Source organism: Pelodiscus sinensis, chromosome 8 (genome assembly GCF_049634645.1).
Source record: "Pelodiscus sinensis isolate JC-2024 chromosome 8, ASM4963464v1, whole genome shotgun sequence".
Taxonomy (NCBI): domain Eukaryota; kingdom Metazoa; phylum Chordata; order Testudines; family Trionychidae; genus Pelodiscus; species Pelodiscus sinensis.
Genome location: NC_134718.1, coordinates 56,109,345 through 56,135,311, shown reverse-complemented (window position 1 = coordinate 56,135,311; position 25,967 = coordinate 56,109,345). Strand labels below are relative to the sequence as shown.

At 43.4% G+C, this 25,967-nt stretch overlaps 1 protein-coding gene across 1 annotated transcript in view; it reads left to right on the top strand.

The window, feature by feature from the left end:
- The window catches only part of LOC112545833 (scavenger receptor cysteine-rich domain-containing protein DMBT1-like), a 58,785-nt gene that overhangs the window by 25,907 nt on the left and 6,911 nt on the right, over positions 1 to 25,967 (top strand). Inside the window, exons 2-8 of the mRNA XM_075935785.1 lie at positions 4,334 to 4,505; positions 15,619 to 15,666; positions 16,987 to 17,126; positions 18,806 to 18,933; positions 21,820 to 21,973; positions 22,286 to 22,497; positions 25,011 to 25,183. Coding sequence (XP_075791900.1) covers positions 4,334 to 4,505; positions 15,619 to 15,666; positions 16,987 to 17,126; positions 18,806 to 18,933; positions 21,820 to 21,973; positions 22,286 to 22,497; positions 25,011 to 25,183 — 1,027 coding nt within the window. The remainder of the gene's footprint in view (positions 1 to 4,333; positions 4,506 to 15,618; positions 15,667 to 16,986; positions 17,127 to 18,805; positions 18,934 to 21,819; positions 21,974 to 22,285; positions 22,498 to 25,010; positions 25,184 to 25,967) is intronic.

Genomic DNA, 25,967 nt, shown 5'->3' with positions numbered 1-25,967 from the left:
ACACTGAAATTGATGGGAGTTGTGTCGATAAATCTGCTAGTTAGCCTTGAAACTCTCAACCCAGATCTCTTGATCCTCAAACAGTCCCAAATCCTACTCAGTAGACCAAAAGTCTCAAACTCCCAGGCCTTGAGCCATCTATGGGCAGGAGCAGTTGCTCAATCTGGCATCCTGAGAATGTATGTTCAGACCTTTCCCCCAAACCCAGCCCCTTCCAACCACTGCTCCACCATGGGACTCTGCAAGCACACTCATGCCACTTCCCCATGTCTCCTGCCACTGTGGGCTGTGCAGGGGACCCAACTGCTGCTGCCATCCGATACCAGGCCCCCACAGTAATCCCTGAGGCTAGGTCCCATGGGAGAGGATGGGGCAGTGGTGGCAATGGGCAGGGTGAGGGGGATGGGTTTGAACATGCACCCCAGGTTGCTATATCTCCTGGGCTGGATCGTGAATATGCTCCAACCCATAGATGACCTATAGGCCAAGAGTTTGAGACCCCTGTAGCAGACAATGAGGCTGGAGGCAGGCTGAGGGGGTAGGATAATGACATCAGTCGGCAGTGCCAGTTGTCAGAAACCTCACAGTGGCTGGAGGCATCAAGGCAGCAGTCAGGCATGTGCATTTGAAGACGTGGGTATTGTGGCTTAAGGGCAATGTCAGTTAACCAAGTTTTCTGGTTAACCAAGTGCCGGATAACAACTTTTACTGTGTATCTGCAAAGAGAGAAAAATGAGGCTCTGGGCAAACTCCAAAGCACTAGGCCTAATCCCCTGCAATGCACATTGCCCAAAGTCACAGCGACTTCAGTTGGCATGGGACTGGACCCAGTCTCCTGATTTTAAAAGCTACAATCATTTTCAAATCTCTCTTGAAATCTCTATACCTCAGTCTTTGACAAATGTAAATAAGATGCAACCTGATGTCTCTTTCTTATCTTTTTATACTGCATTCTAAATAGCAGTAACTTTTTCCAGAGTACTATTCAGCAGAGCTGTACACAACCTTTGCCATTTAGGGTACGTCTACACTGCAACACTATTTCGGGATACTGGGATATCCCAAAATAGCTATTCCACATCTTCACAGCAAGCCCATTATTTCAGGCTCACTATTCTGATGTCCCTGTAAAGCTCAATCTATGAAGAGGAAGGGACATTTCGGACTAGTGCTTTAATTTGAAATTTGGCACTGTGTAGACAGCGCCAAATGAAGAAATAAGCTATTTTGAAATAGCATCGAAATAAGATACGCAATTTGGGTAGCTCAAATGGCGTATCTTATTTTGAGTTATGGTGCAGGGTAGATACACCCTCAGGTAAGTATACTGTGCAGATTAGAGCACACTTCATCTTTCCAGTTCCTGGTAAGAAGCTTCTGATAATGTTGGCTAAAAGGTTCTAGAGTCTCCATCTCCAAGGTCAGTATTTCTGCAGAATGCGAACTCATCATACTATCTCCCAAGAGGATTTTAAAAGTTTCCTGTTTGCAAAGCACTTTGAGAGCCTGGCATAGCATTTGTGGAATATGTTGTGAATAGCGCTATTATGCTGGAGGATATTCTATTTCAATACATGGAAAAATTTATCGCTCACACAGTATGAAGGTCTCAGAAACCCATACTAGCCCTGATACATGTGCCAAATAAACCAGGGATCCCTAAATATTAGTGATAGACTTGTTCTATTCAATCTCTTCCCCTTGCTAGCTCAGGTTTGTTCCGTACAGTACTTTTCCCCATCTTTTGTCCAAATGAAAACATGTCTCAAGTAATGAGGCTTTCTCTACTTCCTTGGGAAACTATTCAGGGGAATGTTACTACAGAATTTGATCAAGCTAATTGCTGCCTGATTGTGTGCCTTCAGCTACCATGGATTAATGAAATAGAACATCATATAGTTAAGGGTTAATTTGGACAAACAGGGATTTTGGAGGCAAGGTCCAATACTAGCTGCAGAATAAGAGAGGGGATAAAGGAGTCAAGACATTATGAGACTGAAAGAAAAAAAATGGATGGAGACCTTGAGTTTGGGTACCTCTGAAATTGAAGTTTCTTATGGTAAAGATTGTTAAGATTATTTTGTTGATAAGTAGTTGAGAAGTAGTGACCAAATAGAGCAGTTCTCTGAAGCTATCCTGAGAGACCTTTTCCTGACACCAAACTGACCACCTGGGAATTGATCAGCCATCGCTGATCTGCTGCTAATTACTCTCTGCCATGTCAGATTTTAGGTAGTTATTTGATATATTCTTAATCTGTTGTTCATATCTGTGTGTGCTTAAATCTAATAAATAAACATTTTCTGTGAGAGCACACTTACTTGTATCAATCTTCTATCAGCAGGAAGCACTATGTTCCTATGGATGTCTTTCTGATGCTATCTGGAGTGAAATAGTTAAATTACCCCTGCTTTGGGCTCTGAAAAAACCCAGACAACAGGTCGAAATGCATCCAGTTTTCCCCTTCCTTAATTGCATCTCTTTAATTTTAACTAGATGATCTGTGAACCTACTTGCTTGGGCAAACCCTGGAATCAGTCCCCACATTTTTCAACTAAAATGAAACAAATCTGCTTCCTTTTCTTCTCTCTCTTTCTTATTATATTAAATTGGCCAAGTAATTCTGCCAGTTTGTTGAAAATATGTAAATAAATCACTTTATCAATATACAGTAAAAAAAGCAGGATTTTTCTAGCAATGGGCTGAGGGTATGATGTGTGAAGGCTACAAGCAGATGAACTTCAAATATGTCACCTTGTTTATGTCAGGATCTGTTTATGTTTTACATCTCATGGTGCTGAAACTCAGGGTTTCATTTTATTGCTTTATAGCAAGGAGGGTGTAGTGAACTATCTCAGGAATGGATCAAACCTATTCTTATTTGGAAACTAGGCTGTGGTTCAATAAACTTCACATGTCTGATTTTGTTCTCTTTGTGTACTTTTTGGTAATAAATAATATAATACCCAGAGAAGCTTGGATTTGCACTGCTAGCAAGAGTCATGCAGCTCAGATGACTCTGGCCTGCAGATCAGTTCTCACACAGGCCTATGGGCTACAGCACATTGCAGCTATTTCTCTGCAGCAGTTCCTTTTAGCCACCAGTGGTTGGTGAGGATCAGGTTCTCTCTTGCTGCTCTTCCTATTGGATACAAGTGAGGAAGTCTGGGTACCTGAAAGGGACACACGATAAAGAATCCAATGCTGGCTCAAGGGTTTCCCCTTTTCCTTCAGCCCCTTCATCCAGATGTCCTAATCTTTCCCTCACTTTCCCTAGCTTTCAACCACACCCCTGTTACAGGAGTTCTCTAAATGTACGTCAGTCAGTATTAGACAAAGAGCTAATAGATACACAGCACTCAAAAATATGTGGCATGGTTCCTAGGGTTAATAGGACCAATAAAACATCTTGTCTTGCTCTTATTCCTCTGTGCAGCTCTTTACATTGCTCTTCATATCCACTGTCCCACCATCATTCTCCCCAGGTGCTCAGGCACCATCCCATAGTTGCATGTCTGTCAATCTTTCTATACCCTGAGCAGGCACTTGTCATTGTTCTACATTTCCGTTTCCTTTGAAAATGACTATAAAACCTTCTACGATTCAGAATGTTGCACGTGGCCTTTAATCTTCGGTGGGCAACCTACTACTGCAACCTCCCGAGTCACCCTCAATCTCAGCCATTTTTGGTGGAGGGAAAGGAGCATGGGACATTTTTAGAGACGGTCAGACAGCTAATTAGGACAGTAGTCACCTGAGTTAGCAAGGGAGGAGGCAGAGTTCTTTAGTATGGAAGGGGTAGAGGTTAAACGAAGAGGAAAAATTGTAATGGAGGATTTACTCTAAAGGATGTTGAATAATTTAAGGGCAGGACCAGATGTCATAGTCAGGACTGAAAATTGTGGATGGACAAAGCAGAGGGAGGAAGATAAAGGTAAAGATTAGAATAATGTAAACAGTTCTCTAAAAAATACAGTGTGTAGCAAACTGGTCTGCCTCTTTTAAGGCTCAAGGAACACAGGAAGAAGGTGATTCCATTATTGAGAGGGGGCAGCCATGAATCATTTGGCCCGGTTAAACAATGTTTAGCGATGAGGTCCAAGGATTCCAAGCTAGGACATAGCGGTGCCTGAGGCTAGAGGAGGGTAGAGAATGAACTCTAATGTGGCTACAGCAAAAGGCTGTGGGAAGACAAGTTAGCCTTGCAGACACCCCTAGGTTGAGGGATGGTCTAGCCCATTAACTATCAGAGGCCAGAGGGTCTCATAATATCAACTGAGAACAAGACTGTTTTTTTTTTGTTAATGTTCCATTTCCCTTTTTTGTGATGAAGGATAATCAGAGCTCTGGGGAAAGGGCTACAAACTGAAGTAGGTATGGTTGATTGTGCCAAGCTGGAGGTCAGATCCATCAACCTTAACGGTGAATTAAATTCATTTATTTTTGTTTATGAATTGTCCACAAACACACTTGTGACTTTTACAGATTACTTTGATAACTGTTGGGTAAGTTTATAAATGGTTTTATGTAACGAAGTTGCCTATGTTGAATAAATTATTTGCATAGAAGAGTCAGATAAATGACTTGAGATCTTTTTTTACATGACTATTTAATAGAATAATATAGTAAATAATTAACTGGTGCTATACACCAAACATCAGTTTGCTCGATAAACAGACAAATTATCCCTATCTTCATATTTAATAAATCATTGGTTCTGTATTAACCAATTAAAATCCAGCACCAGGCAGACTGAATTAACTGGTGCCTGGCTTCTTGGAGCAGCTGGGTTTAATTACAAATGCTGGAAAATGTTGCCACCAGATACTGTGCAATTGGATTTTAGGATGTTCCATGAGCAGATGTAGTACTGGCATCTTCTGAGCTGTCAGGGTGTATCTAGACTACAGAGTTTTGTCGACAAAAGTGGACTTTTGTCGACAAAACTATACCTGCGTCCACACTACCGCTGAGTTCTGTCGACATAACGTCGACAGAACTCAGCAGTTTTGTCGACGCTGGTAAACCTCATTTTACGAGGCATAATGCCTTCTGTCGACAGAGTTTCTGTCGACAGAAGGTGTTATTGCATGTAAACTGTCCTTTGCGTCCACACTACCATGTCGACAAAGCATCTTGATTTGTCAACAGAACTCAATGTAGTCGAGACGCTCTTTGTCGACAGAAGTTTTGTCGACAGTATCTGTCGACAAAACTTCTGTCGACAAAGAGCGTCTAGACTATATCCAGTTCTGTTGACAAAGCAAGCCGCTTTGTCGACATAACAGTGTGGACGCAAAGGACAGTGTAGATGCAATAACACCTTCTATCGACAGAACTCTGTCAACAAAAGGCGTTATTCCTTGTAGAATGAGGTTTACATATGTCGACAAAACTGCTGAGTTTTGTCGATGTTATGTCGACATAACTCAAAGGCAGTGTGGACGCAGGTATAGTTTTGTCGACAAAAGTCCACTTTTGTCGACAAAACCCTGTAGTCTAGACACACCCATAGTGCTGATGTGCTGTCAGCAATGGTCTTCCATATGTCTTCATAGATTGTTTTCTGTTCTTCTGTGCCACTCACAATTTCACACACAATATAAAAAAGAGGAGGAAATAAAAGGAGGAAATCCTTACTGTGTCTATCTTTGTAACAGCTATAGGTTGGAGGCTCAGAGTCAGCCTGCTTCTAAGAGTATATGGCATGCTGGCCTTGATCCTTCCCCACTGAAATCACTGGGAGTTTCTCCATTGATTTGAACTGGGAGCAGTCTTGCAATCAGTGACATGCTCAAGGTCACACAGCAAAGTCAGGGCAGAGCCAGGAAGTAGAACCTCAGAATGGTGATTTCTAGGCCCATACAATATCAGGTGAACCATACTATTACTATTTCATAAAGGTGGGCCACAATAAGAAGTCAAGGGGCCGGTCCCTCATTATGAAGGTTATGCTTTGCCTCTTCAAACAGAGGTTTTCTTAAAGGTATAGTGGTTATCATCTGATTAATCTTCTGTACCCTTTTAGTGATGGTCATCACCTACAGCATCCAGGTTAAGCCCTTCCGATGCATCATTGATAATCTACAACCTATCCTGGAAAATGATCCTTCACGCTCACAGGTCTTGGGAGACAAGCCAATCCTTGCTTACAGATAGCTCCCTAACTTGAGGCAAATACTTTCCAGCAGCTGCACATCACACCTCAGAAACGCTCACCCAGGAACCTACCCCAGCAACAAACCCCGTTGCCAACTCTGTCCACATATCTATACAAGTGACAGCATCACAGGACCTAATCACAAAAGCCACCACATCAGAGGTTCATACAACTGCATATCCTCTAATGTGATCTATGCCATCAGGTGCCAGTAATGCCCCTCTGTCATGTACATTGACCAAGCTGGACAGTCTCTGCCACAAAGGACAAATGGACACAAATCAGACATCAGGAATGGTAACACGCATAAACCTGTAGGGGAACATTTTAACCTGCCTGGTTACTCAATCATGGATTTAAAGGTAGCCATTCTTATACAAAGGAATTTCACCAGTCAGTTAGAGTATGTCTACACTACCCTCCTAGTTCGAACTAGGAGGGTAATGTAGGCATACTGCACTTGCAAATGAAGCCCGGGATTTGAATTTCATTTGCATAAGCGGGGAGCCGTTCCACGAGGTGTACCGATAGTTTGGAATAGGAACCTAGTCCGAACTACCTAGTTTGAGCCCCGTGCAGCCAATCGAACAAGCGGGGATTTAAAAATGGCGGCTCCCCGCTTATGCAAATGAAGTCCGGGAAATTCAAATCCCGGGCTTCATTTGCAAGTGCGGTATGCCTACATTACCCCGCTAGTTCGAACTAGCGGGGTAGTGTAGACAAACCCTTACAGAGAGAGAGAGAGTGGAATTGGTACTCATCTACAAATTTGATACTGTTTCCCTGGGCTCGAATAAAGACATTAATTGGATGGCAAATAATAAAGGCAGTCTCCCCTGTCTTTAATGCTGCATTTTTAAAATCAAAAGCTAAGTATGGGACACTTCCAGCCCACTTAATTAGCCTAATTGGGTACGTCTACACTACAGAGTTAATTCAAACTAACTTAGTTCGAATTAGTTAATTCGAACTAAGCTAATTCGAACTAACGCGTCTAGAACTAAAAACTAGTTCGAATTAGCGTTTTCCTAATTCGAACTAGCAAGTCCACATTGAGTGGACCCTGAACAGGGCTTAAGGATGGCCGGAAGCAGTGCCGGCAGGGCATCAGAGGAGGACTTAGAGCGTGGAGATGCTGTCTCAGGATAGCCGAGGGCTGCGCTTAAAGGGACCCGACCCCCACCCCGAACAGACAGTTCTCAGGGATGCCCCGCTTGAAAACCAGTCCTGGCTTGGAGTGCCCACACTGGGCACATCACAGCACTCGGCCATCAGACCAGCTGCACTTGCCGCAGGCTGCCATCTGGAGAGAGGGGGCAATTGGGGGGCTGCAGGAGAGCTTCCACCCCCAGAAGCCCGCAGAGCCAGCCCAGTCCTCCCCATCGGGGGCTCGTACCCCATTCCTCCCTCACCTCCTTCCACTTACCTTTCCCTAGCCCCCCTTCCTGATGTACAAAATAAAGATAATGTTTCTTCCAACATTGACTCTGTCTTTATTGAACAAAACTGGGGGAGACTGGGAAAAGGAGGTGGGAGAGGGGAAGAGAAAGGCTGGGAGAGGGGAGGGCAACTAACATGATGAGGGGTTGGGAACAGGTCCCAGATGAAGAGAGGCTACAGAGACTGGGACTGTTCAGCTTAGAAAAGAGGAGATGGAGCGGGGACAGGATAGAGGTCTCTAAAAGCAGGGGTTGGGTGGAGAGGGTGCATACAGAAAAGTTCTTCATGAGTTCCCATAAAGAAGGACTAGAGGACACCAAAGGAAAGGAATGGGTAGCAAGCTTCAGACTAGTAAGAGAAAGTTGTTCTTCTTGACAAAGCAAAGAGTTAACCTGTGGAACTCCTTGCTGCAGGAGGCTGTGAAGGCTACAACTAGAACAGAGTTTAAAGGGAAGTGAGATCAAGTCATGGAGGTTGGGTCCATGGAGTAGTCTTAGCCAGGGGGTAGGAGTGGTGTCCCTGCCCAAGGTTTGTGGAAGGCTGGAGAGGGATGGCACGAGACCAATGGCTTGGTCACTGTCTTCGGTCCATCCCCTCCAGGGTCCTTAGGGTTGGCCGCTATTGGCAGACAGGCTACTGGGCTAGATGGACCTTCGGTCTGACCCAGGACGGCCATTGTAAGCTCAGGGCTCAGGGTCGGGGGTCTCAGTGGACCCCCTTGATTTTCATGCACACCTGCTCCTGGGTGGCCAGGCTGGCAGCTCTCCTGCCCTAGACGGCCACTTTCCTGTGCCTAGTGCAGAGATCGTGGACGAGGTCCACGATGTCTGCACTAGCCCAGGAAGGTGCCCGCCTCTTGCGGTCCCGGGCAAGCTCCCGGGAGCCGCCAGCCTGGTCCCGGGAAGAGGGGGTGGGCTGAGGGACATCGGGTGGGTGGCTCTGTGCCGTGCCAGGTGCAGGGTCTGCTGGCTGGGTGCTGGCAGGCTTGCACCTGGCACGGGCACCGTAGCCAGCCCGTGCCCCTTTAAGGGGTCCGGGTCCGGGGCCGGAGGGGGGCATAGAGTTTCCCTGGTGTTGGCCAGAGTGGCCACCAGGGAAACCTGGGGAGGACTAGCCTCCCACTAGTTCGAATTAAGGGGCTACACACCCCTTAATTCGAACTAGTAAGTTCGAACTAGGCTTAATCCTCGTAAAATGAGGTTTTCCTAGTTCGAACTAAGCGCTCCGCTAGTTTGATTTAAATTCGAACTAGCGGAGCGCTAGTGTAGCGCCTATGAATGTTAGTTCGAACTAACGTCCGTTAGTTCGAACTAACATTGTAGTGTAGACATACCCATTAGCACCAATCCTATAATTGACAGGTACCTTTTTTTTCTGTTATATATAACTTGTTTTCTGTTATTTCCACTCAAGTTCATCATCTGATGGCGTGGGTTTTACCCATGAAAGCTCATACTATATATTTTTGTTAGTCTCTGAGGGTATGTCTAAACTACAGAGGAAGATCAAAGCTGCCGCTGTCCATCTTCCAGGGTTCAAAGTAGCAATCTAGTTAAGACAGATAATTCGAAGTGAAAGGGGTACTCCGGTCGATGGCGGTAACCCTGTTTTCATGAGGAATAAGGGAAGTCAAAGGAAGAGTGCTCTCCCTTCAACTTCCTGCAGTGTAGACAGCGCCAAAAGCCAAGTTAAGCTTCGGTGACCTCAGCTACATAATTAACATAGCTGAAGTTATGTATCTTAATTTGGTTTTGTCCTGTAGTGTAAATATACCCTTAGTTGCCACAGGACTACTCATTGTTTCTAAAGTTACAGATTAACATGGCTACCCCCTGAGACGTTTATGAATGGATTTTTTATTAATTTATTTGCTATTCATAATAGTTTTAATAGAGGAAATGACATCTTCTGCATTGTTTTTGCTTCATTACTTTGTGTGTGATTCTGTTTTCTACCAAGATGCCTGAAGTTGGAAAATTATGAGTGGTGAATACCAAATACATTTGTTCCTGCTTAAGTGTCCTCATTCACCAGCAAATGCAGTTATTTGAACACAGAAGAACCAGCATCCTATTTACTTAATGAGTGACGCATAGCCTAGGCCTTCGGCTGTTCTTTATTATAGAACTTATCAGTTATACTGCTTGTGCTTTGCTTTCAAGATTTCATACTATATCTCTGACCTTTTTCTTTTTTCCTTTTTCCATTTCCCCATTCCATTGCAACAGTGCTATTATGCTCCTTTCCTGGGTCAGAGAAACCATCTTGAACAAAAACTATATCTGAGCAGACTAAGTTTTAGTCTATGTCTACACTGCACTTTTGTCGGTAAAATTTTGGTCATTCAGAGATATGAAAAAAACATACCACAGCTGACAAAAGTTTTATGGATGACAAGCCACTGTGCGAGCGGTTCTTTGTCCATGGCAGATGCTACCACACCAACAAAGCTACTGCCCCTCATTGGGGTAGTTTTATTTTGTCAGCATGAGAGCTCTCTCCTGCCAACAAAGAGGCTACACTGCATGCCTTACAGCAGCAAGTCTTTAGTTGTAAGCTGCACAGTATAGACGTAGCCTTAGTTTTTTGAAAGCATATTATCACTTTTATTTGCTTGACATCATTTCTAATTTCATCCCTTTTACTTGATATCACTTATCCATGTCCATCTGCTCACAAGCTTTTGCTATCAGCAGGACAGTGTAAGATAAGTAAAGTGTGCTTCTAGAAATCTAATCAGTTGGAATCTTTTATTGTCTGTGTAGGGGCAATGAACTTAATTCTTTCTCTGAGGGATCTGCAAGAGAGAAGCAGTAGGATGAGTTTGGGGATCAATTCAGGGCAATAAGTACAGCCTGCAAGGAGTAATCAAGTTGGGCAAAGCCAGTTAGTGCATTGGGTCAAAACCATGAACCAAAGCCACACAGCCACAAGACACCCAGCATTACAAGGTAGAAAGTGATAGAACCCAAAACTGGCTTGAGTGAGCCTTGAAACATCATAATGGCAAGATGTTAATAAAATATTCTACTAATACTTGACAGTAATTTATTTATGATGCCGTGACTCAGTCACGTTTCTTAACTATGAATTGGAGACAACTGGCTCTTCAAATGCCATTCCTTCTTGAAGGAAGGTAAATCTGAAGGGCCTGCGCAAGCCGACATCATCACCATATGCAGCCTCAACCCTTTCAGGCCACCAGGCAGTAACCAGGAAGAATAAAGCACCCAGATCATCCTAGAATTGTGAATGGTAACGTGAGTAAAAAGCATGTGAGGCAATTTATGCCAAAAGTTCTAGAAAAAGTGAGATGTGCTATTGTTCAAATTCTTTCTGAAGAAACCAGGAACTTATAAAATAAAATAAAACTGAGAACAAATGAAACACACCTCCCTTTGAGGCTAAAATGAAAACACTTTCTGTTGACTTAATGTTGAGGCAAAACAGAATATTGAGCCTCACCCATCCATAATCCCATAGTGAGACCCTATAAATTCTGGTGCAGCTTTTGTCAGGAATCCTGACGAGATGAGTACCACAATGTTCTTCACTTGGCTGTGTCTGTTAATTTCTGCAATTCTGCAGACAACTCCAGGTAAAAAAAAAAAAAGACTATAGTCCTCGCAAAGCCATCCTTACAAAAATGTAACGACAAGTTCTGCTTGTTTTCACTGGGTCCACATCTAGAACTTCCAGTCATGGCAATTGGAGTTTTGTGCAAAGATTAAAGGTAGTGTCAGTATAGGGCCACGTTGGATGGCACAGCTTTGTTCTATTGAAAAATATGAGCCAAGGATGCTAGTTGACCGTAACTATTATTTGAACCATTTAAATGTGCTGCTTAGTATGATTAATTTAACCTTGCTCCCATGATGTAGGGTTTTGTGTTAAGGGCTTGTATTACAATTACAATCAAGTCAATCAATATGTTGTAAGTTACTGATTTAATGTTGCCAAATTTTTGTGTTCATGGTGTGAATGAAGGAGGAATGTGGTTTCTCTTGCTAAAATGTATATTTAAAGTGCTTCAGATATAATACTCCAGATGCACAATGAATCACCCAGTTTATATTTCATTAAATATATTTTAATTGTATAAGCAGATATGCCTAAAGTTATCATAGTGTACACAGGGTAGATGAAATATTACACACACCCCAACTCTTGGTGTCCATGGACAAAAATCAGCCTCACTATACAATGAGACAGTTCAAAGGGATTAAGAGAACTTTTGTTTCAACTCCCCAGCTCAACTGTCCAGAGCAAGACAGGCACCAGATAACAAAACCCCACTAGCCTAGGACCTATTCCATGAGCACAGCCCTGTGTTTTTTCCTTCAGGGATGGTCCAAACAGCCTCTGAAGCAGGGTGGATTGATTTAAATAGCTTCGATTTAAATCTCTAATTTTAATCATGATTTAAACCAGCAAGCAGAAAACCTTGATTTAAATGAGCAATTAATCATTTAAATTATACTTTTAAAATATTTTTCTAAAGTATGGTTGAGTCTTATTGATTAGCAACCTTTAAAACATGTTGATTTATAACTAAATATAACCTTTATGCCAAATTTGGTACTTCTATTTACTATCCCAAGAAAATACACTCAGTTCAGATACCAACTAAATAAATGCCCAAATAATTGTGTAACTTACATGTAATCAGATTCTTAATTTTTACATTTTTATTCTATTACAAAATGGTGTATAATAGGAACACTTAGGAGACAGGTTTTACCCCATTTATTATTTGCTAAGTGGTAGCTACTTTTTTTTAAAAGATACGATTTTCATCTACTTCTCTCTGGACGGAAATTCTATTTAAAATAAACAAAACCAGCATTTAATTTTTGTATGAAATAAAACTACCTTAAATGTGAAGGATACATAACAAAAAAGTATCCAAACACATTTTGCATCTAAAATTAATTTATTAAACAAAGGAAATAGCCATAGTGAATTTAACAGATTGATTCTAGTCATCATGTTCTTCAACATGTTAGAATGCTCTCATAACCTGTTTTTTTACTGAGAAGAGCAAAACAAGTTTTTCTGCTTCGTCAATTCTCAGTTTTGCAATGGTGAATGAACTAATCATTGAATTGAACTAGCTGAATAAACCAAACTGATAAAACATTCTCTCTACACCTGCAGAAGAAGCTACTGCTGATGTAAACACTGGTTCTGGGTGTTTACACAGCAGCTTACACTAATGAACCAGCAGAATGTCTTTAAAAGTTGATGGGACACATGTTCTATTTAATTTTTAAATTTAATTCATAAGTTATTTAAATAGGTCATGATAAATGTAGGCCATAACCATTTTTAATTTAATTTTAAAGGTATATTATTTAAAACAAAGCCTATTTAAATGGGATCACAGTTCCAATTTTAATAAAGCTCTCCTGCCCCAGATAGGAAGGGACTTGGGGACCCGGGCACTGGGAACACCAGAGTTTCCCTTCGTCAGACAAAGAGCGAGGGAGAATCACCTGGGTCCCAGGCAAGGGTGAGGTTGTCAGGACACAGCACAAGGAGGCTGGGATCCTGGGCAGGCGTGTGCATATGAGGGGGGAAGGTTCAGGGCCCCAAGAGCAGGGGGAGGAAGGATTGTTTAAAGAGCCAGACAGGAGATGGAGATCCAAGTGAGCAGCAGGAAGGCAGGGTGGGCGGGGAGTAGAAGTCGAGATGGGGTCCCAGAAGGGTTGCAGTGGGCCAGGAGGTGGGGTGCAGGGTTGCTGGGCAGAGACTGAGCTGGGGGAGAAGATGAAAGGGGGGAGATAATGGAGAGGTCGTGGGACAGAGGGCAGGAGCACAAGGGGTGGGGACAGCCGGGCAAGGGGGTTTCACGGGCAGGGGAGTTGTGAGGGAGAGAATACGGGGAGGGGGTGGCTGGCTGGGGGGCCCATGGGTGGGAGGCAAGCGAGCGGGAGTTGCGGGGGGGCACACGGGATGGGGTGGCCAGCCGGGGCCCTGTGCTACCCTCCAGGAAGTGCCCCAGCAGGTTGCCCGCGCAGAGCTCCCAGTGCCCCGGGGCCAGGCACAGGCTCCAAGAAGCCAGGCGCGGGGCTCCCAGCTCGGGGCAGCCTCTATGGGGCTCCTCACCTGCTCCTCCTGTGGGCCAGAATGAGGCCCCTGAAAATGTGCCATCCCAAGCACATGCTTCCTTTGCTGGTGCCTAGAGCCGGCCCTGCCCACATCCAAAGTAAGTGTCCAAGCCATTGAGCTTAAGGGTATATGGGTATGTCTACAATAGCCCCCTAGTTTAAACTAGCGAGGCGATGAGGGTTACTAAAATTGCTAATGAAGCACGGGATTTAACTATCCCGCGCTTGATTAGCATAATCCAGTCTGGTCGCCATTTTGGAAACTGACTAGCCCGAAGTAACTGCCCGCGTCTACACGCGGCAGAGAAGTGGGATTCTGAGATAAACCCCTTAGTTCAAATTAACTGTCAAACCTCATTCCACGAGGATTATCTTAGATGCAGGCAGTTACTTCGGGCTAGTCAATTTCCAAAATGGCGACCGGACAGGATTATGCTAATTAAGAGGGGGATATTTAAATCCCGTGCTTCGTTAGCAATTTCAGTCACCCTCATTAGCCTCCCTACTTCGAACTAGGGGGCTAGTGCAGATGTACCCTTAGGGAGCAGCTACCACTTCCTCCTATTGTTTTGTGAATCTAATCTTTTATTTTCTCTGCTTTTATTTTAAAATGCTCCCAAAATCACTTCATTTGACCTAAAATAATGTTTTCATCATTTTGATTTTTTTTGGCACTTTCAGTTTCAGGTCAACCCAAATGGATTTTTTAATTATTTTTTTTAAATTGCCAGAGAACTTAAAACTCCTTCTTTCACCCACTCCTAGGCTATGTCTACACTGGCCACTTATTCCAGAAAATCAGCCGCTTTTCCGGAATAACTTGCCAGCTGTCTACACTGGCCCCTTGAATTTCCGGAAAAGCACTGACGATCTACTGTAAAATCATCAGTGCTTTTCCGGAAAAACTATGCTGCTCCCGTTTGGGCAAAAGTCCTTTTCTGGAAAACTGTTCCGGAAAAGGGTCAGTGAAGACAGCACAGATTTATTTTCCGCAAAAAAGCCCCGATTGCGAAAATGACGATCGGGGCTTTTTTGCAGAAAAGCGCGTCAACATTGGCACGGACACTTTTCTGGAAAAAGTGCTTTTCCGGAAAAGCATCCTGCCAATGTAGATGCGCTTTTTCCGGAAATACTTATAACGGAAAACTGTTCCGTTTTAAGCATTTCCGGAAAAGGGTGCCAGTGTAGACGTAGCCCTAGTGTTAAGTCTTGTTACTGATGAAAGACATAGATTGACTGCAAGAAAAATAACTTCAGGTCACCTTTAGGTGACCAATAGCATTGTACATTGCTTCTAAATTTACAATTTCAGTGCTAAACAAATTACAAAATGGCTTGATATTGCTGAATCTACATTTTTTTCAGGAAAAAGTTTTGGCCTATTTTTTTAACCAGTGCTAGTTATAAGACACTATTAACTGATGCTAACATTTCTCATGTGTCATCCTAGAAGCTTCTGGGTATACAACATTTATGTCAATGGGTAACATCATTTACATATTATCCATCATCACATACATTTGAATATGCTGAAATTAACATGTATATGATCTCTACTGAAATGTATTTAAGACAGAACTGTCAGTGTCATTTTAGTTGAGGTTGCCTAAAACTTTTGTTTATGATAAGATCCAGTTTTCAGCTTCTTATAACTTTGTCACCATTTAGGCTCAAACCCATGCTGAATATTTGCCACAGATTCATGTATTTTGGGAAGTTTCCAATACATAAGTTCATCTGTTTTCAAAAACATCATCACTTATTTTGCCCACATCAAAAATTGTTCACAGAGCAGCCCACATGCCTCCATGATTGGATGCAGGGAATCTGGAACTTGGCGAAGGGGAATACCTTTTGACCACCTGTGAAAATTCACCATAATCTCTAATTTTACTTCTTATCTTCCAGCACATGCAACAACATATGACCCACCATGGCCCTGGTACACAACTACTGGTAAGTGTTAACTCATTCTGTTTCTCTAAGGCTATGTCTACATTATGAGTTTTCTCAGCAAAATATATGCTAACGATGGACTCATTTGCATGAGTTGTGATCTCATTTGCATATTTTCTGCTGATCCGTTTTTGTGCTAGGGGTTTTTGCACAAAAGCAAGCAATGTGGACGTTTCCTTTTTATGCAAAACCCCCCTTTTCTGCAAGATCAGCCTCATGAAACGAGGTTTACCGGAGCGGTTGACAAAGGCTTCTCTTGTTGACCGCGCTGCGTCTAGACTACAGAGCTGTGTCAGATCAGCTGATTGTCGGCACAGCGCGGCGGCCATTCTTATTTTAATGAAACAGGGATTATTTAAATTCCCGCTTCTTTGACTATGCCGGGTAAACTACTTTACATGGCTCCGTTGACAGAATGAAATTAATGGGTAGCAGGTTTAAAACTAATAAAAGAAAGTTCTTCTTCACACAGCGCATAGTCAACCTGTGGAACTCCTTGCCAGAGGAGGCTGTGAAGGCTAGGACTATAAGGGTATGTCTACACTACCCCCCTAGTTTGAACTAGGGGGGGTAATGTAGTCATACGGAGTTGCAAATGAAGCCCGGGATTTGAATTTCCCGGGCTTCATTTGCATAAAGCCAGCCAGCGCCATTTTTAAATGCCGGCTAGGTCGGACCCTGTGCCGCACGGCTACATGTGGCATGGACTAGCTAGTTCGGATAGGAAGCCTAATCCGAACTAGCTAGTCCGTGCTGCGTGTAGCCGCGCGGCATGGGATCCGACCTAGCCGGCATTTAAAAACGGTGCCGTCCGGCTTTATGCAAATGAAGCCCGGGAAATTCAAATCCTGGGCTTCATTTGCAACTCCGTATGACTACATTACCCCCCCCTAGTTCGAACTAGGGGGGTAGTGTAGACATACCCTTATAGTCCTATAGTCCTTATAGTCCTTAAAGAGAAGCCTGATAATTTCATGGAGGTTAGGTCCATAAAAGGCTATTAGCCAGGGGATAGAAATGGTGTCCCTGGCCTCTGTTTGTCAGAGGCTGGAGATGGATGACAGGAGACAAATTGCTTGATCATTGTCCACCCCCTCCGGGGCACTTGGCGCTGGCCACTGTCGGCAGACAGGCTACTGGGCTTGATAAACCTCTGGTCTGACCCAGTACGGCCATTCTTATGTTCTTATAGTCAGAGCATGAGGTGTGGAGAATAAATATAGTTCTCTTTTGTGCATCCCATTCTCTCACACTTCTGTTCCCTATCATTACCCACAGACAGTAAGGCACATTTGTGATTGTTCCAATTTTTGTTTTAAGGGCCAGATTTTCAGAAGTGCTGTTCCTCCTGCACGCATGATTGTTTTAGGCTCCTTTAACTTGATGGTTAAAAAGCAACTTTGTGAAAGGAGGCAAATGTCTCCAGATCAAAACCAGAAGCATTCATTAAACTTTGAGAAGTTAATGACTGATTTCTAAAAATGTTTAGGTTGAAATTTGTTCTTATTGACATCTGGACCATAGAATTCCATTGACTTCAGAAGAAGAGGCAGAAATAACAGCTTGATGCAGATTTGTACACAAAACCATGCTATTCTTTACCTCAGTGGTTCTCAAACTAGGGGCTGTGGATGCCTTGACTCTTATCACATTCTGAGGTGTAATTCAGACTGGGAGGGTGACGCGGGGCGGCTTCTCTTTCCCCCTCCCAGGTCTATTGTTTGTCCCGCGCTCTCTACTCTGGGCCCAACTCTGGGGCCTGATGGGCTGCACAACCAGAACTGGTCATATAGAAAGGCCCACTGGTCCTTTAAAGCTGGATCCACTGGCCCACTGGCCAGAGTCAATACACAATGTCACAGGTAGGGACTACACCCCTGGTAGGGGGACCCAAGTCCATCATACTCCACCTGATCCCGGTCCAGGGCCCTGTGAGTGGCAGGAGAACTCACTACTCCTTCTATGGGGAATCCATCCAAAACACACCAAGGACTCTGGGACGGGAGAGGCAGCTTCTGTCCCCACCCTGGGCCACTTCCTACCTGCTTCTGTGAGATAACGTCCCACGTGCTTGCCGGGTCCATTCCTTCCCTGGGAGCCACTTCTCCCTCATCGGCTGCAGGAGAGACGTCCCAACTGGCGCTCGGGTCGCTGCTGTCCGCCCTCTGGTTGGCTGGCTGCTGCTGGTCAGGAGCTCCCCATGGAGGTCCTTCCTCCCCAGCAGTCAGCCCAGACTGAGCCTCTCTCCAGACTTTTATACCTGGGCTGCAGTATGAGCATGCAGTATAACTTTACTTATAATATTGCTACACACATTCTACTGTGAAATTATGGACCAGCAGGTTATTAGATTTCACTATAAAGATTATTATAGTGGTATGTAGGGTGTGAACACAGTGGAGTATTTGGTCACAAACACATGAATATAATTCTGTGCTCTATGCAATAGAGACCTCTGCTGGAGCTGATTTAAGATTTTTCATTTTTTTCTACAAAGGTTAAAGAATGTAGTTTGTTTTGAAGAATGACTGTGCAATGATATTCCTACCTCAGAACATCTACTGCCTGTTCATTCAGTCAGATTTGCTGACCGGTCAATGACACAAATAAGTGCTTATTGCATTTTAATCCTGTTAACCCTTCATCATCAAAAAGTGTATGTACCAAATTCCTTAATATTGTATGTAAATTTGTGAAAAACCAGAGAAACCAATTGTATTGCACAGCTGTTATGAAACGCATAATTTATTTAGCAAAATACTTATTACCAATGATGATGAAGAAAGAGAAAAAAAAGGGTTTAGAACTGTGGCCCACAGGTCTGGTAAGTCGGTCAATTACTGGTAAATTTGTTTCAGGCACGTTGGTTAGCATGGCGCATATATTCAGTGAATCTGGATAGATGAACTAATTTTTTAGGGTTCCCAATCTTTCTGTTATATGATCCATTTTTGTTTCACCTCAGGATTCAGCTCTGAGTACTGAGGCTTAGGTTTCAGCTTTGGCCTTGGGTCCCAGCAAGACTAAGTCAGCCCTGGCAACCCCATTAAAATGCAGTCATGGATCAACTTTGGGGTCCCAACACACAGTTTGAGGCCCATTGAATTATACTGTCAGTTTAGTTGTATGATTTTATTAGCATTATCTTGAATTTGGCACAGTATTCAGAAACTAGATATGTCTCTGTTAAAGATGCTGTCCATTTAAGTATAGTTCTCCTTGTATTAACAGATCCTACTACAACTACATCATGGCTGTCTTCAACAGGTAATTCATAATTATCTTACTACTTTATTTGTATGTTGTAGTCATCTTAATTACCTCATTGTAATCCACACATTATTTTCCTATAAATGGTATCAGCTTCCTTGGCAGGAAAATAATCACTGTATGGTGATGCATCTTACTACTTTTTGCAAGCTATCTTCAGGCTAAAGGCAATACATGTTTTGAATAGCATCTTTTTATTTCTTTCGGCAGCTAGTACTTCTAAATAAGAATAGAGTAGTACAGTGAGATACTTTAAGTCATTTTTATTTTAAAGGAAACACTTAGGACCCAATAATACAAACACATATGTATGAGCTTAAGTTGACAAATTTGACTGGTCCCAATGTCCTCAATTAAACTCTTTATGTCAGTAGAATTAACTATGGATTCAGGATTGGGGCAATCACCGGACCAAATAAAACAGAGACTTAACAATCAACAAATACATGCAATTAAAGTCAGTTCTGGTGTGCTTTGCAGGTGAAAAAAATAAAAATCCAATATTTTTTCTCTGTGTCACTCAGCAAGAGAATGACTTTCCTAGATTTTTTTCTCCTTTTTTATATAAGCCTTATGTCAGTTAAAGCTCTACATTAAATAAAAATTATTACATTGCAAAGTTGGCTGTAGATGCTACTTTCATTCAGACTGTAATTTTTGCCTCCAGAGCACCAAGTGCTTCTTCAAAAGGTTATCAAAGGGAAAAAGGCAAACTCTTTCTTCCCTGCACATTTTCTTTGGCCTTTATTTTCTGTCTTCATATGAATCCATGTAGTGCCTAATCTTAAGAGTTCTGAGCATTGAATGAGATTTTGAATGGATTCTATAGATCTCAGGGGGTATGTTTATACTACAAAGTTAATTCGAAATGACAGCAGTTATTAACTTTAATAGCGTCTACACATACAGACCGCTATTTCGAAATAAATTCAAAATAGTGGTCCCTTATTTCGAATTTGGTAAACCTCATTCTATGAGGAATAACACCAAATTCAAAATAACAATTTTGAATTAAGTGCTGTGTACACTTCGAAATAGGGGGGCTCCAGCCCTTTCCAGGGAGCCCTGGTGGCCACTCTGGGCACAACCGGGAAAACTTACTCTCCTCTCCCCAGCCTCAGAGCCATTAAAGGGGTAGACCCTGGCCATAGTGCCTGTGCCAGCACCAAGCCTGCCAGCACAGAGCCAGCAGTGGCCACTGGGGTCCCTGATCCAGTGGCCCCAAAACATGAGCCAGCAAGCCACTGGCAGCCAGCCCTCCTCGCAGTCTGCCAACTCCCAGGAGCCTGACAGGGGCTGGAGAAGGCGGGCACCTTCCTGGTCCAGGGTGGAGATCATGGACCTTATTCAGGTTTGAGGGGGATGCCCCCAACTTCCATGATCTCAGCACTAGACTGAGGAACACGGTCGTCTATGGGAGGATAGCTGCCAGCCTGGCCACCAAAGGCCACATGCGAACCCAGGAGCAGGTTTGCATGGAAGTCAGGTTGGCCCGATGAGACCCCCAACACTGAGCCCTGAGCTTCCCCTCCCCCTTCTTCCGCTTGCTTCCCCCTTACAGCTCCCTCCTCCCAGGTTTCCCCCACCCCTCTTCCACCCTCTCTCTTCCCCTCTCCCACCTCCTTTTCCCAGTCTCCCCAGAGGTCCATCCCCCCCCCCCCAGTTTTGTTCAATAAACCCAGTTTCTATTTTTGAACATACGTGTCTTTTATTTGACATCAGGAAGGGGAGCTAAGGAGGGGTAAGTGGAAGGATGTGAAGGAGGAATGGGGCATGAGCCATTCCTCGTGGGGAGGACCGGGGAGACTCCGAGGGCTCTGAGGGGTGGATGCTCTCTCTCAGGGCCTCCTGGATCCTAACAGCCCCCCGATAGACTCCCCGGATCGCAGCCTGCGGCAAGGGGAGCTGGGCTGATGGCAATGACTTCATGAGATGCACTGGCATGCCCAGGGGCAGCTCTGGCTCCATGCGGCCGAGTGCTGTGGTGTCCCGAGTGTGGGTACTCAGGGCACTCCAAGACAGGACTGCTGTGCTATCCCTCAGCGAGGTAGACAAGCAAGCGGGAAACCCTGAGAACTGTCTGTCCGGGGTAGGAGTAGGGTCACTTTAAGCATGGAGCTCAGTTAGCCTCAGGCAGCAGCCCCACACATTAAGTCCTAAGTGTGGATGCACTATTTTGAAATAGCTTTTGTGTATAGTTGCATTATTTCGAATTAGTTTAATTCGAATTAACTATTTTGAATTAAGATAATTCAAAATAGCGCTGTAGTATAGACATACCCAGGTTCAGACCATTGAAGTTATGGGAGGCTTTCCCTTTAACTTCAGTAGACTTTGATTCTGACTGATTAGTCATATATGAATGTGTGCAGATAAGTACAGGTTGGATCTCTCTGGTCCAGCACCCTCAGAACCTAACCGGTCCGGAATGAGGAGATTTGCCAGACCAGGGGAAGTCCCTCTTCTCATGGCCTGAGCTTAACACTGCCCCACTGCTAGGGCTCCAGCCCAGCCCTGCTGCTGTCTGGCCCCACTGTTGCTGGGACCAGAGCTGTGCAACTGGAGCCAGAGCTTCGTGGCTGGTACGCGTGGCTGGGCAGGAAGTCCACAGCTGCTGCTGCTAGCCCCCTGCTACTGCCCGGCCATTGAGACACGATCTCTCAGAGGCACACCCCCTCTCTACCAAAATGGGGCTCCTGGTTGTGTCACGGTCCCTTCCCCACCCCACCACTCTCCTGCCCCACAGCCAGACTCCCAGTACCTGGGATCTGCAGTCCAGGAACATCTGTGGTCCTGCCAGACCATGGATGTGTCCCGGTTAAGGGAGGTGCAACCTGTACATATAAATAACTCATAAATATGTTTTTCTTAAATTTTATTCAGCAGAGAGATATACTTGTGGTGGTGTCCTTCAACATTCATCTGGGACATTGAGCAGCCCATTCTATCCTGGAAATTATCCAAACAATGCAGATTGTGTATGGGAAATAGAAGCCATGAACAATTTCTGTATAACTCTCTTGTTTAGAGATATAGCGTAAGTAAAGCACTAATTTCCCAGGCAATTCATGGGTTCAAAATCATGGAATTTTGAAAATGATGCTTTCTCCATTTCAAGGACATTCCTCATCAGGTTTTAATAGTTGTAAATTTACCAGTAAATCTAAAATGAAGAGTGTATGAATATAGTATTATTTGTGGTTATTTGTTAGTCCTACAACATGCAAACTGAAAACAATCTCTGTCACAAACACCTTGCAGAATGAAGGTTGTAAATTGTGATTTAGTAATGACTAGTTAAATCAGAGTTAACAAAATAGATAACAAAATGTTCATGTTTATTCCCCAGGACAGAAGATGGTAACTGCCGGTATGATTATATTGAGATATATGATGGGCCACTCAATACATCCCCCTTAATAGCAAAAATTTGTTATGGCTCCTACCTCTCATATACATCATCCTCAAACTTGATGACAGTTCGATTTCACAGTGACTCGAGTGTCACAAACACAGGGTTTCGTGCTGAGTATTACACCATTCCAGCAGATCAGAATATTAGTAAGTTCATGTTCAATACAGAACTTTGCTTTTCAGCAGACAAGCCTATTTATTGATTTTATGTTGCTAAATAACCATTTATTAATGTTGTCGAAGCACTTCAGTAGAGCACACTCATTGTTATCTTTCATACTGTGTGATTATAGACCTATTACTTTCAGTTTTATATTTAAGCAAAATTAATGTTTGTTATTATAAAATTAATTATTTTATGATGTTTTCTCTGATATTCATCCTAAAGTTACTTTTTCTTCATATCAGCTCATTACTCTTATTTACCACCTCTTGTACAACCTAACTGCTCTTTCACTCTGGGTGTGATCCTACTCCTGATTCCGGCAAAATTTTCATTGCGAGCACTCCTCTTTAAATAACATCGTCAATTTCATGTCCTCTCCCTCCCCCCAACTCATTAGTTATTGTTTATCTGAGCTCAGTGCCTGTTGAGCATTTTATTGGAACATGCTTTATATTAGAATTATTTATACTTAGAATAAGTCCCTCCACTTCCTTTCCCAGTTTTTGAGGCTCTTTCCTGAGTTGTTTATAATTTGTCTGCCTCTTCAGCTGTAGAGGTGAACTTGAACCTCTTTCATAGGCATACAAAGCCTGATCCTTACGTCTTCATTCAGGCAAGACTCAAATTCTTTTTAATGTGCTTTCCCCCCAACTAAAGCCCATAGGATCTGTTTCCCAATGAATGACTCTCACTTGGATGCTCATTGGGATTAGGAATGTAAGCGACTAGTCGAGTTGTTGACTATCCAAGAAGCCTAGGCTTATCCGGTACCCGACTACTCCCATTTGCTCTTCCCTTGCTGCTTCTGTGTCAGAGGCAGAAAGGTGCGAGGTGCGAGGGAGCAGGGGCAGGTGTTGGGAGGGAGCCAGTTTAAAAGCCAGTTCACCCACAGTACTATCTCTGTGGTGCTGCCTGCCCCCCTGCCACCATCCTGCTGCCTAGAGGAAGCAAGCTCACTGTGAGCAGAGGCGTCTCCGCATTCTGCAGAATAGCCCCTTTCTGCGGAGGGTCCAAGTGGGGAGCTGTGACCTCTCCCATGGACAGGAGCTGCTGCTTGTGCCATGTCTTGGAGTTACCCTCACTGCGGCTTTGCATTCTAAATGTAGTAATAGCTGGGGGGCTCTTTCTGCATTTAAACTGCAGAGCCGCAGCAGGGGTAGCTCCTGGACCAGGACTGAGCACCTTCCCTTATCAACTAATTGTGTAGTCAATACAAATTGTATCAACTACATGATTACCCAAGTACCCACTTCTTAATATCCTTAATTTGGACGCTCATTCGGCCTCTGCACATGCAGCTCCAAACCCCATATGGTTCATATGGAATCATAGAACACTAGGACTGGAAGGGATCTCAAGAGGTCATCGAGTTCAGTCCCCTACCTTCATGGCAGGACCAAGTATCATCTAGATCACCCCTGATAGATGTCTAAATATCTTAAATATCTTCAGAGACAGAGATTCCACAACTTCCTTAGGCAATTTATTCCAGTGTTTAACCACCCTGACAATTAGGAAGTTTTTCCTAATGTCCATCCTAAACTTCCCTTGCTGCAGTTTAAGCCCATTGCTTCTTGTCCTATCTTCAGATGCCAAGGAGAATAATTTGTCTCCCGCCTCCTTGTGACACCCTTTTAGACACCTGAAAACTGCTATTATGTCCCCTCTCAGTCTTCTCCTTTCCAAACTAAACAAGCCCAATTCTTCCAGTCTTCCTTCATAGGTCATGTTCTCTAAACCTTCAATCATTCTTGTTGCTCTTCTCTGGACCTTTTCCAGTTTCTCCACATCTTTCTTGAAATGGGGTGCCCAGATCTGGACACAATACTCAAATTGAGACTTAATCAATGCAGAATAGAGCGGAAGAATGACTTCTCATGTCATATATGAGATCATATATACAAATACTTGATTCTGTAACCCTTGATCGTATTGAAGAGCGCATAACTTGTTAGTTGCATTACCTGATCAGTATAATTTAAGATAGCAAAATCTCATCCATAAATTGCTGTTGACAACCACATCAAGTTCCTTTTGTCTTCACTACCGCCTGTGTTTTAAATTATTCTCTCCCATAATTACTGAAACACTTTATTTTATGTGCTCTATAATCACTTTGCTAATACTGTTCTAAATTCTATTCAAGCAAAATTCTAAGCAACATCAATGGGACTTTTACCTGATTCCAAAAAATGTTGTGCTTCAATAACTGTCATCATTGATGAGACTCTTTCTGATCACAGGAAGAGAAGTTATGATTTGTGGATTTTCATAGTAATAATAATCCACAACCAAAACCCACATGCCCCTGATGCATAATTCAATTTTTAAGACATAAGGTAGTAAAATAATGTTGTTTGGCTTATGTTGTTTGCTCTCTCCCAACATAAACACAGAATAACAGAATAGATAACAGCATATGTATAGATTGCAACATTTATTTATTACTGTATGCCTGAATGCACTAATAATGTATGTTTTATCCACCCACCAGCTCTTCTGTGTTTGCCAGAATACATGCATGCAGTTGTCAGCCGAGCCTATCTCCGCTCACATGGCTACAGTGCATGGGATGTCAGCTTGAATGATACTTCTTGTACACCAACAATTACACCAAGCCATGTTATATTCAACATACCGTACAATAGATGTGGCACAAGCCGAGAGGTATGAAATTGAATATTTAGCAACCTGTGTAAATAGGTCTGTGCAAACTGCACAATTCATTTGGAAAGGGGTCATGAACAGAAACCTTTCCTGTGGTTCACAGGAGCTACAAGTGAACCAACAGCTGAAGGTTCGGATGCACTGACCACTCCCACCTATTCTTACCTGGCCTGCTGAGAACACCTCACTTATTGTAGATTGACCTTATGGGAAATATTGGGGGAAAGTAAAGATATGTGAACAACCTTAGCCTATGCTCCCAGACATTTTTTGAGCATGAGATGGTGCTTATAAATAGAATAATACATGGCACTTGCATAGGCCACAGTTCAACAACGTACCAATTTAAAGCATTCACTTCTGTAGTGCTTTACATTAGAGTTGTATTTAAGTATCTTACTGAATCAGGACCTTTGTGCATTACATGTTCAAAATTTTGCACAAATGTTAACTAACTTGGCTGTGGTTAGTTTCAAAAAAAATATTTTTCATATCTCAGCGTAATTGCTAGAGCAGTGTTTCTCAAGTGGTCCACGGACCCACTCTGAGAAAGCTGTTAACGGGCTGCTCCAGTTTGTTTACTTACCAGCTCCACAGCCACAGAGCCTCATGTCTCCCATTGGCTCCAGTAAATTATTTCCAGCCAAGGGGAGCCGTGGGAAGCAGAGTAGCCTAGGCTGCTGCTTCCCATGGTTCCCCTTGGCTGTAAACGGTGAACCAGAGCCCATGGGAGCCATGAGGCTCTGTGGCTGTGGAGCTGGTAGGTAAACAAACCAGAGTGAAC